Source organism: Hyperoodon ampullatus (assembly GCF_949752795.1).
Source record: "Hyperoodon ampullatus genome assembly, chromosome: 10".
Classification (NCBI taxonomy): Eukaryota; Metazoa; Chordata; class Mammalia; order Artiodactyla; family Ziphiidae; genus Hyperoodon; species Hyperoodon ampullatus.
In genome coordinates this window covers 32,531,930-32,559,454 of record NC_136923.1, presented here as the reverse complement: position 1 = coordinate 32,559,454, position 27,525 = coordinate 32,531,930, and the positions used below count along the sequence as shown (strand labels likewise).

Sequence of the window (27,525 nt, the reverse complement as noted above, 5' to 3'; positions counted from 1 at the left end):
AAATACTGAAGAAAGTTCTTAAAGTTGAAGGGAAAAGATCCCAGTTTAAAGCACATATGTGCTGGAAGGAATTAAAAAACACTAGAAAGGGTAAATATACTTTTTTTTTCAAATACTAATACCTAAAGCAAAAAATGTGGAGTTTATAACATATGTAGAAGTAAAATATGTGACAACAGTACAATGGGCAGAGATGAGTGGATAATGGAATTATATCATTTAAAATTCTTATATTGTGGCTGAAATGGTTTAGAATACAAACTTGAGGTAAACTGTCATAAATCAAGGATGTGTATTGCAATCTGTGAGTGACCACTGAGGTAAAATTAAAAAGCCAACAGAGAAGATTAATGAAGTAATAAACATTACCTGAAACCCAAAAGAAGTCAGTAGATGAAAAACAAAGTAATACGGTACATATTAAAAAGCAAGATATTATATTTAGTACATGCATACACCTCAGAGATATTGTGGATTTGGTTCAGATCACTGCAATAAAGTAAATATCTCAAGAAAGCAAGTCACACAAATTTTTTGGTTTCCCAGTGCATATAAAAGTTATGTTTACACTATCCTGTAGTCCAGTGGTCCCCAACCTTTTTGGCACCAGGGACTGGTTTTATGGAAGACAATTTTTCCACAGACGGGCGTGGCGTTGTGGAGGGGATAGTTCAGGCGGTAATGTGGTAATGTGAGCGCTGGGGAGCGATAGGGAGTGGTAGATGAAGTTTCCCTGGCTTGCTCACCTCCTGCTGTTCAGCCCAGAGGCCATGGACCAATACCAGTCCAAGGCCCAGGGGTTGGGGACCCCTGCTCAGTCTATTAAGTGTGGAATAGCATTATGTCTAAATAACAATGCACATACCTTAACTAAAAATACTTTTTTGCTAAAAAAATGCTAACCATCACCTGAGCCTTCAGTGAGTCATAGCAGTAACATCAAAGATCACTGATCACAGATCACCATAACAGATATAATAATAATGGAAAATTTTCAAAATTTCAAGAATTACCAAAATGTGACACAGAGACAAGAAGGGAGCAAATATTGGGAAAATGGCACTGATAGACTTGCTTGACACCTTCAATTTGTAAAAAACACAGCATCTGCAAAGCGTGACAAAATGAGGTATGCTTGTAGTATTTTTTTTTTTCTATGACCCTGGCTCCCCTTCAGCTCAGTTGCAGGCATACACAGTTGCTCAGCCACACACCTCCCAGCACTGACTCCTAGTAGTGTTTTTCAAACTGGATTCTATGAATCCATGAAATTATTTGCTATATCCATAGGAGTACAAGAGTTCTCCAAGAGAATATTAAAATTATGTATTTTCATTTTGATTTAAAAAATCATATTAGCGTATTTTGAATCATCTTGATAATCACCTGTGGTATACTACTAAAATATATAGTCTTTGTCCCCGGTTCCTGGCACAGAGCTCCTAAAACTCTTGGAATTTTCTGAGTGATAGGAGTATCTTTTGTTATTCATAAAGAGCCCTTTTCAATAACACCTGAGTTTATGCTAATGAGGTGACTTGTTGTGGGAACCTTGATAGCTTCAGGATTGGGCTGGTCACCAAAAAGATGCAGTGATTAGAGGGTTGGAACTTTCAGCCCTACCAACCTTTGGAGAAGAAGGGGCTGATTATTGAACTCTATAAAAATTCTTGAACAATGAGATTCAAGAGCTTCCGGTACAGGGAGGGTGACTCTCCCTGAAAGGGCACGGAAGTTCCACACTGCCACCTGCCCATACCACGCTCTATACATTTCTTCCATTTGGTTGTTCCTGAGTTGTATCCTTTATAATAAACTGGTAAGCAGAAGTAAATTGTGTTCCTGAGTTCTGTGGGCTGTTCTAGCAAACTATTAAACCTGGGTGGGGAAGGGTCAGGGAAACCCCTGGTTTATAGCCCATCAGTCAGAAGTACAGGTGGCCCAGGACTTGAGACTTCTGTATGAAGTGAGAGGCAGTCTTGTAGGACTGATACTAACTCTAGGCAGTTAGTGTCAGAATTGAATTGAATTTTTGAACACCCAGTGGGTGTCTAGAGAATCACAGAATTAGCTGTTGGTATTGGAAAACAGCCTAGAATCACCTTATTCTGATCCTGCCATAGGATGTATAGTAGTATTTGAATTTGAAGATTAAAAAAAAAAAAGAAGGCTAACATTCACAGCAAGATGGATGGACCTAGAAATATCATACTAAGTGAAGTAAGACAGAGAAATACAAATATTATATGATAACACTCACATATGTAATCTAAAAAATAATACAAATGAATCTATATGCACAACAGAAACAGACTCACAGACACAGAAAACAAACTTATGGTTACCAAAGGGGAAAGTGATGGGGAAGGGATAAATTAGGAGTTTGGAATTAACAGATACAAATTCCTATACATAAAATAGATAAGCAACAAGGATTTACTGTATAACACAGGGAACTATATTCAATATCTTGTAATAACCTACAATGGAAAATAATCTGAAATATATATATATAACTGAATCACTTTGCTGTACAAAAAAATGATAGGATGTTTTACCACTTTCAGTTTATCATCTTTTCTACCTGCGGAGGTATATAATAGTATTATAGTATACATAGTAGTAAATATTATAAAGCACAAGATAGGAAATAAAATATGTATTCTCTTACAATAAACATTATCTTTGACCTGAATCTTGTTAACCCTACTATCATATAACATAAGGTACTAAAATTTACTCTTCCTCATTAATTAAAGTGGCCAAAATAGGGGTTTATCCTCCAAACAGAATAAATCACTCATTTAATAAAACTTGGAAAACTATTGAGTCACCAAATGAAGTTATTTGCAGAACAAGTCATTCTCACAGGTTTACTTACATGATAGTCAGCTTCAGGAAGTTTAACACCAGGAAATAAGTCACTAGTTATTCCATTAAATAAGGGTATATCATGTGATAAAAACTTTGGTTCATTTACATCTTTAATTGATCGAAGAAGCTAAAACCATCCAAAAAGTGCAAGATAAGTTAATTGCCAGTATTTGCCCTTCTCTCACCCCCACCCCACCAAAGTCAAAGTTTCTTTTACATTGTTCCATGGAATCCCCATACTAAAAAGCCAATACTACACTTATCAAACCTAATGGTCCTTGGATTCATACAAAGTATAATGAAAAACAGAACCTCAAAACTATCATTTCAACCCCATGTAAAAAGGCTCAAAGCAACAACTCTCTTATCAGCCTATCTATAGTTCATGATCAAACTTGCTGAAAAAGTTATCTTTCTACAGATACTTTCACAATGTGTATATTTAATACTTACAAGTACATCTTCATTTTCATTTGGAAATTTTAGTTTTAGGTTTCCAGCAGCCACTAAAACTGCTTTTACTGCTCGCATTCCATAGTCATAATGAAATTGTGATGAGAGCTGCTCTGAGCAGAGCCTGTAGGTCATTACTATCTTCACAGACAGAGGTTTTGCATTCAAAAATCCATAGGAGTAGAGGGAGATTTCTGATATGAGGGCATAATTTGGAACCATCATAGCCACTGTTCTAAAAAGAACCTGAAGTATATAATAAATGAAATATATTATTTACATAAAGGAAACCATTTTTAAAGCTGAGCATAAGCACCCAAAGATAATGTGTTGATATTCAAGTTTATTCCCCCAGTGCAGCACCTTTGCATTAACTTTGTAATTTTTTCAGTAGCACTTTGTTTTATGTACTCTAGTATTATTTTTAGACATCTAAAAAAGTTTTTAGAGGTTTACCTTATAGCAAATGGAAAAGGTAAAAGGGAGATTACAAATACATGTGAGAAAATTATACCATTTTGAGTAGATTATGCTGTTACTTCTGATTACCAAATTTACACTCTTTAAAAAAATATTACCTTAAGATTATCCGGTAATTCAGAACGTCCTGCATAGCCAGGATTCATAGTAATAGCTACAAAACAGTTTGGATTGAGCTTAAGTTCTGTCCCTTCAAAAATAAACACTTCTAGCTTCTGTTGAATGGCTCTCTGAATGCAAAGGATCTGTTGAGCTACCACTGACAGCACTTCCAATTCAATTCGATTAAATTCATCAAAGCAAGCCCAAGCACCAGAAGAAGCCAATCCTTTAAAAAACTGAGGACAAGAAAAAAAGGAGATGATTTTCATAGGAAAGGGCATCATTTGTTAAAACAAAAATTTAACCTTTTTAAGTCAAAAGTGACAGTTAATAAAAGCCCCAAGGATAAAAACGTCTTTACCCCTAAAAAAAAAAAAAAAAAGGTCAAGTAATGCTTAAACCACATTCAGTGTTTTAAACGAGTTTGCTTCAGTTTATCCAGTTTGGCCTAGCTGTAAATTTGTAACATTTAATATGTAACTTTACCTTTCCCATTGCTAGATAATCTAGCCCATCTGAACAGTTGAATACCACACACTGTACAGCAAGAGCTTTAGCCAAGTCCTTGGTGGTTTCAGTTTTTCCTGTGCCTGCTGGCCCTTCTGGAGCTCCTCCAAGGTTTAAATAGAAGGCACCTATCTGAAAAGAAAAATAAACGTGAAAAGAAATCCATGCTTAACTGAAAACAAACAAAAAACCCTATAATAGGACAACTGCTTATAAAGTGGATTTAGTCTTATTTGTAGCTTCAGAGAGGCAGTAATACAATTACATCATTCAGTTAATTTTTAGCACTCAATCTTCTAGCTGCACAAAGAAAAAGCAGTTTAAAGGATCTAAAAAAAAAAGTGAAACTGTATCAAAGTCTCTTTATTTTCTAATACTTCAAGTGTATCCCATTTGCCTTTAAAAACAAAGAGAATCCAGCCTTGAAGTGTTAACATTTGGTCAGAAAAGTTTAATTAGAAGTGGTTATGGAGGGACTTCTCTGGTGGCGCAATGGTTAAGAATCTGCCTGCCAATGCAGGGGAGACGGGTTCGAGCCCTGGTCCGGGAAGATCCCACATGCCGCGGAGCGACTAGACCCGTGTGCCACAACTAGAGCCCCCGGAGGGGCCACCGCAGGGAGGAGCCTGCACACCGCGGCGGGGAGTGGCCCCTGCTCACTGCAGATGGAGAGAGCCCGCACACAGCGACGAGGACCTAATGCACCCAGAGATGAATGAATAAACCATTAAAAAAAAAAAAGAGAGAGAGAGCAGATTGCTCCATCTCCTATAAAATAAAATAATATAAAATTTAAAAAAGTAGTGGTTATGGAGATGGTTGTAGAGATCAATGATGACAACCTCTATGGCTAGCTGCGAAGAGAGAAAACACCTAAAAGTGAGGGTCATAAATGGGGGCCCATCAGTGGGAAAATAAACTGATGACCTACTATATAATTTTGTCTCTGATTCACCCTCACTGTTGCATTCCACTCTTGGTATGTTCTTCATTTTCTCCATCCCCATAGCATTGTTCTGTACTTCTCTAACCAGTAGTTATCACTTTCAACCTTGTGAAACCCAGAGTAGTTATCAGTTACCCACTGATAAATGGTAAACTGTGACCTACCTTCGCTGGTTGGACTCACTTGCATTGTTTTTATGAAAGCTGGCATATCCTCCAAGCGTCCTGTAGCCTGGGCATTTGGATGTTTGCCCAAGTTGCTTTTTACATATTTGGAGTCTACTGTGTCAAATCAAGCTTGAGCTGATTAAGACGGTTAAGACCACCGACCCTCCATCTGGGCATGGGCAAGGGTCAGCTCGGTGACATTTTGATGTCAGAGGCCAAAAACTCCACCCTCAGAGCATGCTAACTAAGCTACTTTCTGAGCTTTCCTCCCATGAAAAAGCCTATGGCTTGGGTGCATATGCGCAGAGCAACGATTGCCTCACCTTTTTCTTGTTTTCAATTACATTTCCCCAAGCTCCCCACACCTCAGCTTTATCCCATAGATATCCTGAGCCCTTTGCCTTCAGAGAGGCATATTTGAGTTGTTTTCCTATCTCCTTGCTTGGCTGCTTTGTGAATAAGCACTTTCTCTGCTGCAAACCTCAGCGTTCCAGCATTTGGCTTACTGCAGAGAGTCAGACAAATGAACCTGGTTCATTTGGTTCAGCAACACTCACATTACAGTTAACTATGTACATTTTTTCCCTCTCAATTAGTACTTAAGCTCCTTTATTTTTTAAATAATTTTTTAAAATATTTATTTATTTATTTGGTTGTGCCAGGTCTTAGTTGCTGCATGTGGGCTCCTTAGTTGTGGCATGAGAACTGTTAGTTGCGGCATGCATGTGGAATCTAGTTCCCTGGCCAGGGATTGAACCCGGACCCCCTGCATTGGGAGCACAGAGTCTTAGCCACTGCGCCACCAGGAAAGTCCCCGTCCTTAAGCTCCTTTAGAGTAACATCAGCAGTATCCGAATTCTTTCTGGGTCCCCACAGTGACTAGAAAAATGGCTGGAAATTTTTATATGTATACAAGTTACAGTCAACTCTCTCCATGAAGTTTGTTTCATGAAAACTGCTATGAGAGTTTGTGAAACTTAACTCCTTTTAGATAAAATAGGGTTAAAGGACCAAGACTGTACATTTGGGGAGGCAAGGAGTATATGGGAATGCTCTGTTCCTTCTGCTTAATTTTGCTGTGAGCCTAAAACTGCTCTAAAAAAAATTAAGTATTTAAAAAATTAATAGATAGACCTATGAAAATCTTAAATATTTTCACATTTACTAAAATAAAACAATAGAGAGAGCTCATTAAATAAAGGCAATATCAATGATATTTTACCCATCTTAAATTTATAGTAAACGCTATACTGTTAATGTCCATTAACTTGATTGCTGGAAACCTCAGTCTTTCCCTTCTTTATAATTTCCAAAAAATGCTTACAAATGTGTTCCCTTTATTATGGATAGTAAATATAATAGGAGACTTTCAATGTTTAGTGTTGTATACAAGTGTTTAATGTGATTTTGATTATATAACTCAAAGTCCTTAGCGTCCACCTTACAAATATTCACAGCTGATTTCAGTGAGGTCTGAGGACACAGAAGCTTGAGATTCATTTACTCAACAAACATTTAGGGAGTAACTTATGTACTTGTCAATCACTAGAATAGAGAACAAGACAGATGTGGTCTGGCCTTCAGGTAGCTTCCTGAGAAAGAGGATTTGGTGAAACTTTTTATCATAGATGCACTAGAACCTTACTCAGATTCTTTTACTGGTCATTGCATCCATCCTTCCAATTGCTGTCAGTCATCTACAAGTAGCTCACAACTGTCCTTTTCTCCTGAGATTTGCCCTCAATTAATAGGAGCTCCCGGGCTTCCCTGGTGGCGCAGTGGTTGAGAGTCCGCCTGCCGATGCAGGGGACACGGGTTCGTGCCCCGGTCTGGGAGGATCCCACATGCCGCGGAGCGGCTTGGCCCATGAGCCATGGCCATTGAGCCTGCGTGTCCGGAGCCTGTGCTCCGCAACGGGAGAGGCCACAACAGTGAGAGGCCCACATACCGCAAAAAAAAAAAAAAATAGGAGCTCCCTTATCCACAAACACCTGAAAGCTTACTCACACACACCCCCCACACACCCCACCCTAGCCCCAGGAGTGAACCATAGCCAATGATAATAAAAGGATAGAAAAGCTAGACCCCTTTGCCTTAAAGTGAAGTACCCCTGAGATGCCATTCATGCTCCAACGTTCCCCATGAGATCAGGCTAAGGCCATACATCCATCAAAACCACATCTTTGCTTAGCTTTCCTGCCTGCTTTCCTCATTTCCTTATGGGTTTTTACTGAGAGCATTCCCTAGAAAATCATTTGCCCAATAATCCCCATTTCATTTCTGCTTCCAGAAAATTCAGACACTTTAATTTACTTACTCAGCACAGGTGGATTGGTGTTTCTTGATGCATCTCCTCAATTCCCAGGTAGGGTTGCCAGATTTAGCAAATAAAAATACAGGATGCCCAGTTAAATTTGAAAATCAGATAAACAATGAATAATTTGCTAGTATAAGTATGCCCCATGTAATAATTAGGACATATTTCTACTAACAAATCATTCATTGTTTATTTGAGATTCAAATTTACCTGAAAGTCCTGTATTTTATCTGACAACGCAATTCCCAGGGTTTCACTTTGTTGTTGTTTTCTGTAGTCATGGCTTTATCTTCCATAGTTTCCCAACAAGCACAGCCCTCAGTACCACCTGCCTACATTTCAACTCTCCCTCTCCTATTCAACAAAACTAACTTGGAGTTCTAAGGCCCAAATGTGCTTCCTTCATCTTCTTGTCATCTCTCCCAGAGCTCCACTGCAAAAACTGATACCATTTTCTGAAGCTCTGGTTTCTTCTTTAAATCTCCAGTACCTTCCTTTTTCTAATTATCCCCAACGGGAGTGACTCATGATTTTCAAACATTAGAATTCACACACTCTTGTATTCTACAAGAGCACGCAGAAGTAAATATTCACTACTATAACTTCACATAAAGGGAATTTGGGATTAGGAAGGGATAGCTGTATTCAACTATACAGATAAGAGAATAAAATGAGGATAGCCATGTTAAATTTAGACAAGAAAATATGACACCAAACCAAAAAGGAATCTTTAATGTGTGAATTAAAATAATTTAAACACATACCAATGTTCTGTAACATCTGTCAGTTAGAGGAGTAATGACAAGTCGAGGTGAGTTACCAAGGTATTCATAAGCATATTTTACGTTGCAATTAATGATACTAACTCGAGCGTTGTCATATTCCCAATAATATCGAAGCTGAGCAAGCCACTGGAAATCTGTATCATGTGAGACACCTAAACGGAATAAAGTAAAACAAGACAGATAATCCTGAAATGGAAATAATTTGAAAAATAAGTATTTTATAATCTTTACAGCAGCAAATATTAAAATAATTCATGTTTTCTAACTTATGGAAAAGATCATATAAAATAAATTCTGTTGAGAGAGAAAAAGACATACAGTGTAAGTCCTTGTTTCTAAAAGCTATCTATATCTTATTTTTAAAATTAAAAAGAGTCACATACCCATATCAATCATGTCCATAACCACATCTCTAGCATGGACATCAATAGTAACCAAAGCCCCCAGAGTAATCCTGGTCTGCTTTGACAGTTTTCCTCTTACCAGCTCTACAATATCATTTAGTTGATTCTGAAGTTCCTTATAGTACTTCTTTAATCCCTACAAAATAAAAAAAGCAATTAAACTAATGTTATATAGTAGCTAAAACATGTATTTCATACATTTACTCTTTAACAATTCTGACATCATAATATAGCTCAATATAGAAATGAGTTCTCGAATAGAGTGATTTTTGTCTAAGCATAAGAAAAATTAAGAACAAGTTTTTAAATAATTGTACAATTTTAATGCTACATGTAGAAATTGGGGGGAAGGTTACCTTTGCAAATAATAGATAAGCTAACTAAAAAAACATAGCATGTAGAAAAGAAAGTTATTTAAAAAGAATGTTATTTAAGGTAATGATTTACCTCTGTCCCACTACTTATAACTTCTTGTGTCTCAGAGGTCCAGAACATTTGAGAAACACAAAGTACAACTTGGCCAGGCCACTCTCGAACCCAGTCTCTTCTTGCAGATTCTGGATAAGCCTGAGTAATTAAAATGCATTTCTAACTTTAAAAGTTTACAAAAGGGGAAAAAAGCTTAATGTTTAACAATAAAGAAGTGCAATATTTGGTACATTTGTAGGCTAGAATGTAGTCATGAAAAATTTTAGATGACTATTTAAAAGACCTGAAAATTTTTTACAAATCATATTTTTGAAATACTTATTTATAAAAGAATGGAAAGATGAGCACCAATATGTTAATAATCAGTTATCTTTGGAAGGATTTGATTATTGATTCTTCTGGAAATTATTTTCAATAGGAATTTTAGGTTTCCTTGCTGTGGGGAGTTGTCAATTTTCTACATAGAATACATATTACTTCTATTATAATGAAATATGAGGGTTTATTAAAGTAAAAAATAAATCAGTCTAATAGGTTATGTATATTGATACCAAGATTTAATTGAAAAGAAGACTATGCCATCTAGTAGAAAACTGACCTAGTAGCTAGAACCCTTGTATTATTTATCCATAGCTTTTCTAAAAACTTGTATGGGGCTTCCCTGGTGGCGCAGTGGTTGAGAATCTGCCTGCCAATGCAGGGGACACGGGTTCGAGCCCTGGTCTGGGAAGATCTCACATGCCGCAGAGCAACTAGGCCCGTGAGCCACAACTACTGAGCCTGCGCGTCTGGAGTGTGTGCTCCGCAACAAGACAGGCCGCAATAGTGAGAGGCCCGCGCACCGCAATGAAGAGTGGCCCCCGCTTGCCGCAACTAGAGAAAGCCCTCGCACAGAAACGAAGACCCAACACAGCCATAAATAAATAAATAAATAAATAAATAAATTAAAAAAAAAAACTTGTATGACCAGCATATATAATTTAAACAATAATATATTTGTTCATTTATATATAATTGAACAATCTATGCTTTTGAGTTCAAAGTATACTTTCATTTCTTCTAACATTTTTATGTTCAAAATGCACTTAAATAGATTTATTAGGGGGGTAGTCTTTTTAAAAATAACTTGTTTCAAAAGTAAATGATAATAGCAGATCCAAATTAAAAACTGAAAAAAAACAACTGCAGAACAAAGTATGAAGAGTAGATACTAAAGGAAACTTTATATATATATATATATATATATATATATATATATATATATTTTTTTTTTTTATTGGCCATGCAGCACAGCTTGCGGGATCTTAGTTCCCCAACCAAGGACTGAACCCGGGCCACAGCAGTGAAAGTGCCAAGTCCTAACCACTGGACTGCCAGGGAATTCCCTGGAAACTATATTTTTAATACAATGACACCACCTTAGATATAAGAATATTAAACATAAGGATATAAATATCTATTATTAAAATGCATTTTATTAGCAATATTTATAGATAAATGCAAATGACAAATTAACCTAAGTTTCAAAGAAGGCTGAGTTTCGAAGAATTGATGAGCCATTGCTAGGTACATAGAAGGTAAATTTCTATATGGATTAAGGAAATACTTTTCATGGACAATGTTGATTCTTTCCTATGTGTTTTAGTTTGTTTGGAATCATAAATAGAAAAAAGGAGAGAAAAAGTCAAGATTTATCTGCAGGAACATTGAAGCTGAACAGAATAGCCACTGCAAGAAGATGATTCTCATAGGGCTCTTGGTGAAGGAAAAAGGATTCCTCACTCATATAAAGTGAGTTGCTGGATATAAGGCTGCAAAGCCTTTTTAAATGACATTTTTACTACACAACTGTTCCTTTGTGATCCTAAAGGAAGAAATATACTGAAGTATATCATTCAAGATTAGGTTAATTGAATTAGCAAAAGTGAGGTACATGTAGTGCCTACTTGTTATATTTCTCTCAAATATTATAGATCCTCCGTTAATGTTGGTTCATCTCATTTTGAGTTTTTAAGTAATCGTTTGAGTGTAAGTAGCAATAAGTAAACTAGATCATGCATTTAACACCCATGTCTGAGGTTCCTTCTTATCTCAGGGGCTTTACACAGGATACTTAGGTGCTCTCCCATTTGCTATTTATCTGGTTAATTCCTACTTATCCTTTGGGTCTCAGTTTCAATTTTACTTTCTCTAAGAGCCTATCACTAGCAACCCACCTCCCCCACTCTAAATTATATACACCTTATTATTCTTTCTCATAACACCTTTTTTCTTTTGTAGCACTTAATCACATATTATTATCAATTCTTACTACTATTATTATTTTAATAATAATGTTAGGAACAAAGAGTAAAGAAAATAATAAATGGCTTAAAATAGTAAGACCTTAAGTGTTCATTTACTGGTACCCATTCAAAACCTCCTAAAAGAAAGCATTTACAGAATATAGGATATACATTAAATCCTAGGAAACATACCAGCCTAGCTGCAGCGATCACATCATGAATACTCTGGAGCATCAAATCTTCTACTTGAATGAGCCACTTTTCCACAGCACCTCGTGCTGCAGACGTGGAAATAAGTGCAATCAGCTCCACTCGCTCACCTTCAGAGCTATACATGGCTTGAATGTCCAAATTGGGAAGGAACTCCAATTTAGTGATGCCCTCAAAGCATTTTTTTAAATGAGGCTGAACTCTAAGTGGATCTTTGGTCTCTGACAAAATCTCTAACATTTCATCATTAGATAAGAAGAAAAAACTAGGGAAAAACATGCAAATACAAAAGTTTTAGTTATAATTCATCACACAGCAGAAAATGCTTTAATTATAGCACAATTGATTATCCATCATACCGAGGGAAGAAAAGTCGTTTTTTCTCAAGATATGCATTAAGGCCTTTCATAATTTTCTCCAAAAGTTCATTGCAGTTCTGCAGTTTTTCCAGTAAACCTGTTAAAGAAGTAACAGCAAGAACCTAAAAGAGACCAATTCGTTCAGGTCAGCACTTATATATCAGATATTATGATAAGACCTAAACATTAAAATGTCAAAAATGTTAAGGTGTCAAAAGGTTTATGAAAATTGTCAGGAAATTTTTTTATGTGAAACTATTAGAATTCAATAAATCACAAATATTCTTATCCAAAGATGTTAGTTATAAATGAGAAATTATGATTGTCATGCATATTTTCATTTCTCCTATATTGTTTTGATTGATGTGGAAAGAGTCTGCTAGGTTGGTGTGTGATTTAATTTTTGCATTAACAACTGTCAACTATAAACAATCTATGGTATGAGTTGGCAAACTACATCCTATGAGCTAAATCCAGTCTGCTACCAGTTTCTTTTTTGTTGCTGTTGTTTTTCAGCTTTTATGAGGTACAATTGACAAATAAAAATTGTATATATTTAAGACATATAACTTGATGCTTTGATATCTGTATACACTGTGCTGCCACTGCTTTTTTTATGTTTATTTATTTATTTATTGTCAGTCATCCATTTTATACACATCAGCACATACATGTCAATCCCAATCTCCCAATTCATCCCCCCCCCCCACCCCCCACCACTTTCCCCACTTGGTGTCCATATGTTTGTTCCCTACATCTGTGTCACAATTTCTGCTCTGCAAACCAGTTCATCTCTACCATTTTCTAGGTTCCACATATATGCGTTAATATATGATATTTGTTTTTCTCTTTCTGCCTTCCTTCACTCTGTATGACAGTCTCTAGATGCATCCACGTCTCTACAAATCACCCAATTTTTTTCCTTTTATGGCTGAGTAATATTCCATTGTATATATGTACCACATCTTCTTTATCCATTCGTCTGTCTATGGGCATTTAGGTTGCTTCCATGTCCTGGCTATTGTGAATAGTGCTGTGATGAACATTGGGGTGCATGTGTTTTTTTGAATTATGGTTTTCTCTGGGTATATGCCCAGTAGTGGGGTTGCTGCATCATATGGTAATTCTATTTTTAGTTTTTAAGGAACCACCATACTGTTCTCCATAGTGGCTGTATCAATTTACATTCCCACCAACAGTGCAAGAGGGTTCCATTTTCTCCACACCCTCTCCAGCATTTGTTGTTTGTAGATTTTCTGATGATGCCCATTCTAACTGCTGTGAGGTGATACCTCATTGTAGTTTTGATTTGTATTTCTCTAATAATTAGTGATGTTGAGCAGCTTTTCATGTGCTTCTTGGCCATCTGTGTGTCTTCTACGGAGAAGTGTCTATTTAGGTTTTCTGCCCATTTTGGGATTGGGTTGTTTGTTTTTTTTAATATTGAGCTGCATGAGCTGTTTATATATTTTGGAGAGTAATCCTTTGTCCATTGATTCGTTTGCAAATATTTTCTCCCATTCTGAGGGTTGTCTTTTCGTCTTGTTTATGGTTTTCTTTGCTGTGCAAAAACTTTTAAGTTTCATTAGGTCCCATGTGTTTATTTTTGTTTTTATTTCCATTACTCTAGGAGGTGGATCAAGAAATATCTTGCTGTGATTTATGTCAAAAAGTGTTCTTCCTATGTTTTCCTCTAAGAGTTTTATAGTACCCGGTCTTACATTTAGGTCTCTAACCCATTTTGAGTTTATTTTGGTGTATGGTGTTAGGGAGTGTTCTAATTTCATGCTTTTACATGTAGCTGTCCAGTTTTCCCAGCACCACTTATTGAAGAGATTGTCTTCTCTCCATGGTATATCCTTGCCTCCTTTGTCATAGATTAGTTGACCACAGGTGCGTGGGTTTATCTCTGGGCTTTCTATCCTGTTCCATTGATCTATGTTTCTGTTTTTGTGCCAGTACTATATTGTCTTGATTACTGTAGCTTCGTTGTATAGTCTGAAGTCAAGGAGTCTGATTCCTCCAGCTCCGTTTTTTTCCCTCAAGACTGCTTTGGCTATTCAGGGTCTTTTGTGTCTCCATACAAATTTTAAGATTTTTTGTTCTAGTTCTGTAAAAGATGCCATTGGTAATTTGATAGTGATTGCATTGAATCTGTAGATTGCTTAGAGTAGTATAGTCATTTTCACAATATTGATTCTTCCAATCCAAGAACATGGTATATCTCTCCTTCTGTTGGTATCATCTTTAATTTCTTTCATCAGTGTCTTATAGTTTTCTGCATACAGGTCTTTTGTCTCCCTAGGTAGGTTTATTCCTAGGTATCTTATTCTTTTTGTTGCAATGGTAAATGGGAGTATTTCCTTAATTTCTCTTTCTGATCTTTTGTTGTTAGTGTATAGGAATGCAAGAGATTTCTGTGCATTAATTTTGTATCCTGCAACTTTACCAGATTCACTGATTAGCTCTAGTAGTTTTCTGATGACATCTTTAGGATTCTCTATGTATAGTATCATGTCATCTGCAAACAGTGACAGTTTTACTTCTTCTTTTCCAATTTGTATTCGTATTATTTCTTTTTCTTCTTTGATTGCTGTGGCTAGGACTTCCAAAACTATGTTGAATAGTAGTGGTGAGAGTGGATATCCTTGTCTTGTTCCTGATCTTAGAGGAAATACTTTCAGTTTTTCACCATTGAGAGTGATGTTTGCTGCAGGTTTGTCGTATATGGTCTTTATTTTGTTGACATAGGTTCCCTCTATGCCCACTTTCTGGAGACTTTTTATCATAAACGGGTGTTGAATTTTGTGAAAAGCTTTTTCTGCATCTATTGAGATGATCATATGGTTTTTATTCTTCAGTTTGTTAATATGATGCATCACATTGATTGATTTGTGTATATTGAAGAATCCTTGCATCTCTGGGATAAATCCCACTTGATCATGGTGTATGAGCCTTTTAATGTGTTGTTGGATTCTGTTTGTGAGTATTTTGTTCAGGATTTTTGCATCTATATTCATCAGTGATATTGGTCTGTAATTTTCTTTTTTTGTAGTATCTTTGTCTGGTTTTGGTATCAGGGTGATGGTGGCCTCATAGAATGAGTTTGGGTGTTTTCCTTCCTCTGCAATTTTTTGGAAGAGTTTGAGAAGGATGGGTGTTAGCTCTTCTCTAAATGTTTGATAGAATTCACCTGTGAAGCCATCTGGTCCTGGACTTCTGTTTGTTGGAAAATTTTTTTTTTTTATTTTTTTTGCGGTACACGGGCCTCTCACTGTTGTGGCCTCTCCCGTTGCAGAGCACAGGCTCCAGACGCACAGGCTCAGCGGCCACGGCTCACGGGCCCAGCCGCTCCGTGGCATGTGGGATCTTCCAAGACCGGGGAACGAACCCGTGTCCCCTGCATCAGCAGGCAGACTCTCAACCACTGCGCCACCAGGGAAGACCTTGTTGGAAGATTTTTAATCACAGTTTCAATTTCATTACTTGTGATTGGTCTGTTCATATTTTCTGTTTCTTCCTGGTTCATTCATGGAAGGTTATACCTTTCTAAAAATTTGTCCATTTCTTCCAGGTTGTCCATTTTATTGGCATAGAGTTGCTTGTAGTAGTCTCTTAGGATGCTTTGTATTTATGCGGTGTCTGTTGTAACTTTTCCTTTTTCATTTCTAATTTTATTGATTTGATTCCTCTCCCTCTTTTTCTTGATGAGTCTGGCTAATGGTTTTCAATTTTGTTTACCTTCTCAAAGAACCAGCTTTTAGTTTTATTGACCTTTGCTATTGTTTTGTTTCTATTTCATTTATTTCTGCTCTGATCATTATGATTTCTTTCCTTCTGCTAACTTTGGGTTTTGTTTGGCCTTTCTCTAGTCCCTTTAGGTGTAAGGTTAGATTGCTTATTTGAGATTTTTCTTGTTTCTTGATGTAGGCTTGTATAGCTATAAACTTCCCTCTTAGAACTGCTTTTGCTGCATCCCATAGGTTTTGGATCGTCATGTTTTCATTGTCATTTGTCCCTAGGTTTTTTGTTTGTTTGTTTGTTTTGCAGTACGTGGGCCTCTCACTGTTGCAGCCTCTCCTGTTGCGGAGCTCTGGTCACGCAGGCTCAGCAGCCATGGCTCACGGACCCAGCCGCTCCACAGCATGTGGGATCCTCCTGGACCAGGGCACAAACCCGTGTCCCCTACATTGGCAGGCGGACTCTCAACCACTGCGCCACCAGGGAAGCCCTCTAGGTATTTTTTGATGTCCTCTTTGATTTCTTTAGTGATCTCTTGGTTATTTAGTAACATATTGTTTAGCCTCCGTATGTCTGCGTTCTTTTCATTTTTTTCCATGTCATTGATTTCTAATCTCATAGCATTGTGGTCAGAAAAGATGCTTGGTATGATTTCAATTTTCTTAAATTTATTGAGGCTTGATTTGTGACCCAAGATGTGATCTATCCTGGAGAATGTTCCATGCGCACTTGAGAAGAAAGTGTAACCTGCTGTTTTTAGATGGAATGTCATATAAATATCAATTCAATCTATCTGGTCTATTGTGTCATTTAAAGCTTGTGTTTCCTTATTAATTTTCTGTTTGGATGATCTGTCCATTGGTCTAAGATTTCCTCTTTTAGAGCTGTAGGCAGTTGCCTTATGTATTGAGGTGCTCCTATGTTGGGTGCATATATATTTATAATTGTTATATCTTCTTCTTGGATTGATCCCTTGATAATTATGTAGTGTCCTTCCTTGTCTCTTGTAACATTCTTTATTTTAAAGTCTATTTTATCTGATATGAGAATTGCTACTCCAGCTTTCTTTTGATTTCCATTTGCATGGAATTTCTTTTTCCATCCCCTCGCTTTCAGTCTGTATGTGTCCCTAGGTCTGAAGTGGGTCTCTTGTAAACAGCATATATATGGGTCTTGTTTTTGTATCCATTCAGGAAGCCTGTGTGTTTTGGTTGGAGCATTTAATCCATTCACATTTAAGGTAATTATTGATATGTATGTTCCTATTACCATTTTCTTAATTTTTTGGGTTTGTTTTTGTAGGTCCTTTCCTTCTCTTGTGTTTTCCACTTAAAGAAGTTCCTTTAGCATTTGTTGTAGAGCTGGTTTGGTGGTGCTGAATTCTCTTAGCTTTTGCTTGTCTCTAAAGCTATTGATTTCTCCATGGAATCTGAATGAGATCCTTGCTGGGTACAGTAATCTTGGTTGTAGGTTCTTCGTTTTCATCACTTTAAGTATATCATGCCACTCCCTTCTGGCTTGTAGAGCTTCTGCTGAGAAATCAGCTGTTAACCTTATGGGAGTTCCCTTGTATGTTATTTGTCATTTTTCCCTTGCTGCTTTCAATAATTTTTCTTTGCCTTTATTTTTTGCCAATTTGATTACTATGTGTCTCGGCGTGTTTCTCCTTAGGTTTATCCTGTATGGGACTCTCTGTGCTTCCTGGACTTGGGTGGCTATTTCCTTTCCCATGTTAGGGAAGTTTTCGACTATAATCTCTTCAAATATTTTCTCGGGTCCTTTCTCTCTTCTCTCTCTGGGACCCCTATAATGTGAATGTTGTTGCATTTAATGTTGTCCCAGAGGTCTCTTAGGCTGTCTTCATTTCTTTTCATTCTTTTTTCTTTATTCTGTTCCCCAGCAGTGACTTCCACCATTCTGTCTTCCAGGTCACTTATCCGTTCTTCTGCCTCAGTTATTCTGTTATTGATTCCTTCTAGTGTAGTTTTCATTTCAGTTGTTGTATTGTTCATCTCTGTTTCTTTGTTCTTTAATTCTTCTAGATCTTTGTTAAACATTTCTTGCATCTTCTCGATCTTTGCCTCCATTCTTTTTCCGAGGTCCTGGATTATCTTCACTATCATTATTCTGAATTCTTTTTCTGGAAGATTGCCTATCTCCACTTCATTTAGTTGTTTTTCTGGGGTTTTATCCTGTTCCTTCATCTGTTACATAGCCCTTCTGCCTTTTCATCTTGTCTATCTTTCTGTGAATGTGGTTTTTGTTCCACAGGCTGCAGGATTGTAGGTCTTCTTGCTTCTGCGTGCTGCCAGTTTTTACATGGCTGTCAAGCTAAGAATTATTTTTACACTTTTAAAAGGTTCAAAAATTAAAGGAAGAATAACATTTCATGGTACATGAAAATGTCAGTTGTCCATAAACAGTTTTGATGTAGCACGGACACATCCATTCAGTTACATATTGTCTTTGGCTGCTTTCTTACTACAACAACAGCAGAATTGAGTAGTTACAAAAAACACTGTACGTCTCACAAAGCCTAAAATATTTACCATGTGGCCCTTTGCAGGAAAAAACTGCTGACTTCTGTTCTATAAGCAATAACGTCTTACAAAGGTTTTAAAGTCAACATGTAAGGGAAATCCTTGAAACTCATAAATTTCAGTACTATTGACTCTCAACAGTTCAGCACAGCTAGTTTTTCTTTTTCTTTTTTTTTTCTTTTCTTTTTGGCCACATTGGGTCTTCGTTGCTGTGCATGGGTGGCGAGCAGAAGATTCTCTTGTTGTGGAACTCAGGCTCTAGGCGCATGGGCCTCGGTAGTTGTGGCTTGCAGGCTCTAGAGTGCAGGCTCAGTAGTTGTGGTGTACAGGCTTAACTGCTTTGCAGCATATGGGATCTTCCTGGACCAGGGATCCAACCCGTGTCCCCTGCATTGGCAGGCAGATTCTTAACCACTGTGCCACCAGGGAAGTCCCCAGCACAGCTACTTTTTCATCCAGCATTGAAATAAATCGTTATTTCTTAAGTTGAATAACAGATTAAAAAGTGGATATATATATCCATGAACTTTGTATACTATGTGTATGAAAAATACATGGTTTGTCTTTCAACATTAAAATCACACTCAACAAGGTGCTATACTCACTAGGAGAGACACATAGCAAGTGAGACCAACTGAGAGAATTGCTGACTCTTTTTTCCCATCACCCCCAAGCATATAGAGTCATTGAGTAGAAACTCAGGTGAATCACATGCACTACTCATTCGTTTGTATTCATTCTCTCTCTGTCTCTCTCTGTCTCTGTCTCTCCCACCCTCTTGCTTTCTTCACTTTATTTTATTTTACTATTTATTTTTATAAGAGGGATTACTGAGTATACATAGGAGAAGCCAGTGAGTTAAATGAATGTTTGAAGCAGCTCCACTATACATATTAAAGAGTTATGAGTAGTGTATCTTATGAATTGAAAAGTAAAATTATCTATGCTTTCTTATATTTTTCTGAGCTTTTCAGTTTGTATACAATGAGCAGGTTTTATTTTTGTACTTGGAAAAAAAGCCAAATGCTTTCTGTAATAGCCAAAAATAAAGATTCCCCTTTATTTGAAACAGAGAAAACAAACACTTCACCTTTGGATCTTTTGTACACAACTTCATGATATCCCTCCAGTGTCTGTCTACTGTCTGAAACTGACGCCCTTCTTCTGGCATCTGTTGCATGATATCCTCAGAACAAAAAATGGGCTCCAAGTACAGCCAATGAGCTTGTACTTTTAACCATTCATCAGTTGTTTCTTGTATTCGAATCAAACGGTCCTCCCAGGCCTTAATGAAAAGCATAGTATTCTAAGTACCAGTTATTAAAGAAAACCCATAAATTATAGCAAGGAATATGTATTTTAAATTTATTGTAATTTTTGAATCAATGCAAAACAGCTCAAAGTCACTTATAGTGTCTCACATGGGCTTTGAAAAACTCTAGGAGGTCTGAAGTTTTCCTAAATCATTGGAACTCACAATTGCAAATGACTGTATTTATTTAGACCAATTTCCTAATCTCTAGGTGAACTGTCCCATGTCCAGAAAGCATACAGGAATACACCCTGCTCTACACCAGTAGCTATCAACCTAGGGGCTATTTTGTCCTCACCCCAAAGGACATTTGACAATGTCTGGAGGCATTTACATTTGTCACAACTGGTGGGGTGAGATTTCTACTAATATCTAGTGGGTGGAGGCCATGGACACTGCTAAACTTCCTACAATATACAGGACAGCCCCCATAACAAAGAATTATCTAGCCCAAATGTCATTAGAACCAGGTTGAGAAACTGTGCTCTACATCAATGCATTTGGGGGAAAAAGTCTTCCTTTTTATCACAGATCTCCTAGAATCCATAAGGTATTTCATTAGCCAAAGATCATTCATATAAGCTCTTTGTTTCTTAAATATATGGCCTAAGGTCCTATATATCAAGAGATTGGCCTCATATTTTTGTTTTAAAAGCTCTAAGAGAGGGGCCTCCCTGGTGGCGCAGTGGTTGAGAGTCCGCCTGCCGATGCAGGGGATACGGGTTCGTGCCCCGGTCCGGGAGGATCCCATATGCCGCGGAGCGGCTGGGCCCGTGAGCCATGGCCGCTGAGCCTGCGCGTCCGGAGCCTGTGCTCCGCAACGGGAGAGGCCACAACAGTGAGAGGCCCGCGTACCGCAAAAAAAAAAAAAAAAAAAAAAAAAAGCTCTAAGAGAGGTTTCAAACTTGTCTTGTAAATTCCTTTGTTGAACAAGAAATATCTGCAAAAGCAAAACATCTTACCAGGAAAAGGTAGGTCAGCCTGATTCAAGGGAAAATGTGCAGCTTTATGTCTTTTTGGAAGAACACAACTCTTTGTCTTCTCCAAATATTGAAAGCCAAGGTGTCCTATAAATACACTATTTATGCTTAAATTAAAACCAAACTGCCTTTTTTGAATTCAAGGTTTGTCGTTTATTAGCTGCGTGAACTTGGGTAACTTACCTATCCCTCTATGCCTTAGTTCCCTTAACTCTGACTACTGATAATAACAGTGCCTACCTTAAGGGTCTGCTATGGGGATTAAATGGGTTAATAAATGTAAAACCCCTAGAGTAGCATCTGGCACACATTTAGAAGTCAATAAATATCAGGGGAAAAATCCATTTGTTGTTGATCTTTTCCCCATTTTATATAGTCTCCAGTTTGAATTTTGATACTACCTATAAAACTATTAGTTATTATAATTTATTTGCTTTGTGTACTTACCCACATCAACTATAAGGACATTAAATAATCTTACAGTCCCAAATATCATTTGTTTTTGTCAAGTGGACAATATTTCATTAATTATTCTAAAAGACCCTCAAGCTATTTGTTCCCAAATATAAAGTATAGTATATAGAACTTCACTACAAGTTATGAGAATATAGCATGAACTGTTGGTGGGAATGTAAATTGATACAGCTATTGTGGAGAACAGTATGGAGGTTCCTTAAAAAACTAAAAGTAGAACTACCATACGACCCAGCAATCTCACTAGTGGGCATATACCCTGAGAAAACCACAGTTCAAAAAGAGTCATGTGCCACAACGTTCACTGCAGCTCTATTTACAATAGCCAGGACATGGAAGCAACCTCAGTGTCCACTGACAGATGAATACGTAAAGAAGATGTGGCACATATATACAATGGAATATTACTCAGCCATAAAAAGAAACGAAATTGAGTTATTTGTAGTGAGGTGGATGGATCTAGAGACTGTCATACAGAGTGAAGTAAGTCAGAAAGAGAAAAACAAATACCGTATGCTAACACATATATATGGAATCTAAAAAAAAAAAAAGAAAAGAAAAAATGATTCTGAAGTACCCAGGGGCAGGACAGGAATAAAGACACAGACATAGAGAATGGACTTGAGGACATGGGGAGGGGGAAGGGTAAGCTGGGACGAAGTGAGAGAGTGGCATGGACATATATACACTACCAAATGTAAAACAGGTAGCTAGTGGGAAGCAGCCACAGGGAGTTTTGTGCTTTGTGTCCACCTAGAGGGATGGAATAGGGAGGGTGGGAGGGAGACGCAAGAGGGAAGAGATATGGGGATATATGTATATGTATAGCTGATTCACTTTGTTAAAAAGCAGAAACTAACACACCGTTTTAAAGCAATTATACTCCAATAAAGATGTTCAAAAAAAGAAAGAAGATTAGCATCAACTTGAAACAATCTTTAAATGAGAATTTATTCATTGCCCTTTGAAGAAAATATTTAATTCAGAGTGCAAAATTCATGTTTTGTCTTATCTGCAATTGAATTGTATTAAAAAAATAAGAAATATCCAAAGTCTATTTTGTTTTATAACATAACACTCCTGCATAAACTCAAAATTATTATATTGGTTCTTTCACTTTAATACCATTTCCTTATAGCAACACCAGTGTTGAAAATTTGTTTCTTCTTTTCTCCTCCATGTTCAACACCATTTTCCTGCCCCACATCCATTAAATAATGACAGCAGATATTCTTTAACTGCTCAGCCAACCATTTTGCACAATTATATTTATTAAAATAACCAGATTGATTTTCTGCCTATAAGAAAAGACATTTTGAAAACCTTATGCTTCTCGGTCAAAGCTTATGTCAATAAAATACTCAGTAAAGTGGAAAAAAAAAGAATATAGCATGAAGTAGGGTCTAGGCTGTCTACAGTTAGATTAAATAATACCGTTTTCCTTCCAAATCTATCACTGTCATTGGAGAATATTTTTCCTAATAAAAATATCATTTGTTCTTTTAAAAATCATTAGAGTTAATGGCTCATCTGTTCTATATATTTTCACATTAATTTTAAGTTATCTGTTTCTATATTTCACCAAAGCTATTCAACAAACTGACTTATTTTCACAAGAGCATATATGTAATAAGATTGCAGTTTTTATAAATGACCAGGAGTTGACTATCATATTTAACATACCTTGATCTCCTTTTCAAATGGTTTGATGAAAGGTGAGCCTCTCATTGTCTGAGTTTTTATAATTTGATCATCAAGGAGAGCCTGAATCTCGTCTACTGAAGAAAGAATACAGACTCCAGTATCACGATATAGACTTATATGAAAAGCAATATCATCCCAAGTTCCCATCATTGTATGCATGGTTTTCTCTAATGAAAATTCCTAAATAAGAAAAAGAAGAAAGAATTTGGTGCATTACACAGCAATTTTTGTAAGGTAATCTGCAACTGTCTGTAAGTTAGAAAAGTTTTTAAACAATTAAAAAATTCCGATGGAAAATCACAATGTAGTTTTAAAAAATTCACTTGCTCTGAAAACAACTGCTGTCAGTATTAAAATAGACAGCAGAATGAAAGACCTGACGGATTTTCCCTGAAGTGGCTTTTCTGCAGTCTATAGTCTGAAGATGTTTTCAGTGTATTTTGAGAACACTAGATGGCCATACTTACTCTGCTAGAATACACATATATCACATGCCACACACACATTCATCTATTTCCATTCTTAATGGAACAATTATATATCAAGACTAGCACATCATCCATGCATATCAAAATGTGGCAGAATTAACAAGAGGTCAAAGGAACAATTTCTACTCAGGATTCAGGACAAGGAAATCATAGAGAAGCAGACACTTTGTGGGGAAAAATAAGAGTGGTCTTCTACCACTTTACCCCATCTCCTCCCACTGCTAGTCAGTACTATACATTCAACCACAACAAAAAGTATGATTATTTGATTAACAAACTCATCAAATAAAGTATTTCAGTTGATCTTCATATTTACCTTGCTTGCACCCGCACTTATAACTTCAAATTTTTCCAAGTATGGTGTAAGGTTTAATTTTAAAACTTTCCTCATTGTAGTTCCAGAGTCTGGAGTTAAGTCATAGCCTACAATTTCTGATAACTGCTTCCAGTGACGTGTTCTCATTCCTGGATTGCATAGGATGGAAACAGTAGGGATGTATTCCTAATGGTGAAAATAGAAATAATAATGAGTCACTCATTTGAATTCCATACACATACACTTGAAATTAGGTAATATACTTAATGAGTCCAATCAAAATCCCAATTAGATTTGGAAGGGAAGAAAAAGTAACAAAATTATTCTAAAGTTCATCTGCATAAATAAACATGTAAAAATAGCCAGGAGAACTATAAGAGTAAGAAAAAGGGGGGATATAAATGTTCTATAAGATATTAAAGTATATGATAAAACTACAGTAATTAAAACTGTCATATTATTATTATGGAAATACAAAGTTAAGCTTATTCTATATATTATATGGAGAAAATATAGTATAACACAACATAATATAATATATAGCTATAAATACACACACAAAACATAAATGGGGAAAAGCCTGCAACAAAATGCCAAAATGTAACTGTTTGGAAATAAAAATTAAATATTCAGCAAAAACACTTAGTTCATCACTTTTTTTTTTTTTTTTTTTGTGGTATGTGGGCCTCTCACTGTTGTGGCCTCTCCCGTTGTGGAGCACAGGCTCCAGATGCACAGGCTCAGCGACCATGGCTCACGGGCCCAGCCACTCCATGGCATGTGGGATCTTCCCGGACTGGGGCACGAACCTGTGTCCCCTGCATCGGCAGGTGAACTCTCAACCACTGCGCCACCAGGGAAGCCCAGTTCATCACTTTTGATACTGACATTAGAATACTTCCTTTAAAATCAGGAACAAGATAAGCATTCCCATTATTAATACTTCTAATCAACACTGTATTGAGTGTCTCAGCCACTGAGATAATATAAATAAATAAAAGATATGGGGGAGGAGGGGGATCAAGATGCCAGAGTCGCAAGACCCTGAATTCACCTCCTCCTATGAGCACAGCACAAAATTACAACTACTTTATACAGCAACTATCTATGAGAATGACCTGAAGAGTAGCAGAAAAGATTTTCCACAATGACAGATATAAAGAAGGAGTGACAATAAGATGGGTAGGGGAGTCGAGATGCAATCTTGTCAGGAGCCAAACTCTAAGGTTGGTGACACACAAATGAAAAGGACATCACCATTGCAGAGGTCCTCTCCGAGGAGCAAGGGGTCTGAGACCCATGTTGGCCTCCCCATCCTGGAGGTCTTGCACTGGGAAGACAAGCCCCCAGAACGTCTGGCTTTGAAAACCAGTGGGGATTCCATTCAGGAGAGATGGAGGGCTATAGGAAAAAGACTCCACTCTTAAAGGGCACAGGCAAAATCTTACATGGTCCAAGTCCCAGCAAAAAGGCAGTAGTTTGAAAGTCACCTGTGTCAGACCCACTTGCTGATCTTGGAGAGCCTACCAGAGAGGCAGGAGGCCTCTGGGACTCCCCCTGGGGATGGAGATGCTGGTGGCAGCCATTTTGGGGATCTTGTTCTATTGGACTGACTCCAGCACTGGCAAGCACCATTTAGAAATCCTCCCTCTAGCCTATTAGTGCTGGGGGCTTGCCCTGTGCACCAGAGGGCCCACAGCAATTTTGCACCACCAGGCCACATAGTCAAATGCACAGGGATCCTGCACCACCCACCTGTGGTCCCGAAGAGGGTGCACTGCCCAGCTACACAGTCAGCCTCACCAGGAGACTGCCCTGCCCACCAAGGCACCCACAACAACTGCATGAGTCAGAGCATCACGGCCAGACAGGCCAAGGGCCAGCCCCACCAACCAATATGCCCTCAACAGTTAGCTCTTCCACAACAGAAGGGAGCATGCAGCATGAATAGAGGACACCCCTGGAGCATAAGGTCTAGTAGCCAGGAGGGAGTGCACTGCTGAGCTCATAGGATGTCTCCTATATAATGTCACTTCTCCAAGATCAAGAGACATAACAGTCCTATCCAATATATAGAAATAAACATAGGGAATTAGGTAAAATGAGGAGGCATGAGGAATATGTTCCAAACAAAGGAACAAGACAAAACCTCAGAAAAAGAACTAAATTAAATGCAAATAAGCAATCTACCCAATAAAGAGTTCAAGGTAATAATCATAAAGATGCTCACTGAACTCAGAAGAATGGATGAACACAGAATTTTAACTAAGAGTTAGAAAATATATAGAAGAACAAATCAGAGCTGAATAATACATTAACTGAAATGAAAAATATACTAGAAGGAATCTACAGCAGATAGAATAATATAGAAGAACAGATCAGTGATCTGGAGGACAGAGTGGTAGACATAATCCAAGCTGAACAGAAAAAAAAAAGAAAAAATAATTTTTAAAAAATGAGGATAGTTTAAGAGACTTCTGAGACAATATCAATTGTACTCACTTTCATGTTATAGGGGCCCCACAGGGGAAAATTGAGAGAAAGGAGCAGAGAACTTATCTGATCAAACATTAGCTGAAAACTTCCCTAACCTAGAGAAGGAAACAAACATCCTGCACTAGGAAGCACAGAGAATCCCAAACAAGATGAACCTAAACAGGTACCCACTGAGACACATTATAATTAAAATGACAAAAATTAAAGATAAAGAGAGAACCTGAAAAGCAGCAAGAGAAAAGCAACTAGTTATGTACTGTATAAGGGAACTCCCATAAGACTATCAGCAGACTTCAGCAGGAACTTTGCAGGCCAGAAGGAAGTGGAACAATATATTCAAAATGATGAAAGGAAAAAAACTACAACCAAGATACTTTACCTGGCAAGGTTTTCTTTCAGATTTATCTTTATCTCTGAAGGAGAGATAAAGAGTTTTACAGACAAGCAAAAGCAAAAAGAGTTTATCACCACCAAACAGACCTTACAAGAAGTGTTAAAGGGACTTCTTAAAGGAAAAGGAAAAGGCCAAAACTAGAAATAAAAAAATATGAAAGGAAAAATCTCACTGGTAAAGGCAAACATAGAGTAAAAATAGTGGATCAACCACTTATAAATCTAGTAGGAATGTTAAAAGACAAAAGTAGTAAAAATCATCTATATCTACAATAGTAGTTATGGCAAAAATTAAAAGATGTAAAATATGATATCAAAAGCATAAAACATTTGGAGGGTTAGTAAAAATGTAAGGTGTTCAAACTTAAGAAATCAACTTAAAATAGACACCTATTTGTTGTTATATATGAACTTCCTGGTAACCACGAACCAAAAACATATAACAGATACACACAAAAAGAGAGAATCGTTGGGTCACTGAAAAACTCAAGTGGAAAATTTAAAAATACCTTGAGACAAATGAAAACATAACATTCCAAAATCTATGGGACACAGTAAAAGCATTTCTAAGAGGAAAGGTTATAGCAAACAAGTCCACCTCAGGAAACAAGAAAATTCTCAAACAATCTAACCTTACCCTGAAGGAACTAGGAGAAGAAAAACAAACAAAACCCAAAGATAGCAGAAGGAAGGAAATAATAAAGACCAGAGTGGAAATAAATAAATAGAAACTAAAAAGAAAAAAGAAAAGATCAATGAAACT

General features: G+C 37.1%; 1 protein-coding gene across 1 annotated transcript in view; it reads right to left on the bottom strand.

Moving 5' to 3' along the window:
- The window catches only part of DNAH12 (dynein axonemal heavy chain 12), a gene marked incomplete at its 3' end in the record, with an annotated part of 226,000 nt that overhangs the window by 119,742 nt on the left and 78,733 nt on the right, over positions 1–27,525 (bottom strand). Inside the window, exons 18-29 of the mRNA XM_079713687.1 lie at positions 23,874–24,059; positions 23,049–23,249; positions 19,690–19,884; positions 12,319–12,440; positions 11,942–12,224; positions 9,483–9,602; positions 9,015–9,171; positions 8,611–8,783; positions 4,396–4,548; positions 3,906–4,145; positions 3,328–3,573; positions 2,882–3,001 (exon numbers count right to left, since the gene is read on the bottom strand). Coding sequence (XP_079569813.1) covers positions 2,882–3,001; positions 3,328–3,573; positions 3,906–4,145; positions 4,396–4,548; positions 8,611–8,783; positions 9,015–9,171; positions 9,483–9,602; positions 11,942–12,224; positions 12,319–12,440; positions 19,690–19,884; positions 23,049–23,249; positions 23,874–24,059 — 2,196 coding nt within the window. The remainder of the gene's footprint in view (positions 1–2,881; positions 3,002–3,327; positions 3,574–3,905; positions 4,146–4,395; positions 4,549–8,610; positions 8,784–9,014; positions 9,172–9,482; positions 9,603–11,941; positions 12,225–12,318; positions 12,441–19,689; positions 19,885–23,048; positions 23,250–23,873; positions 24,060–27,525) is intronic.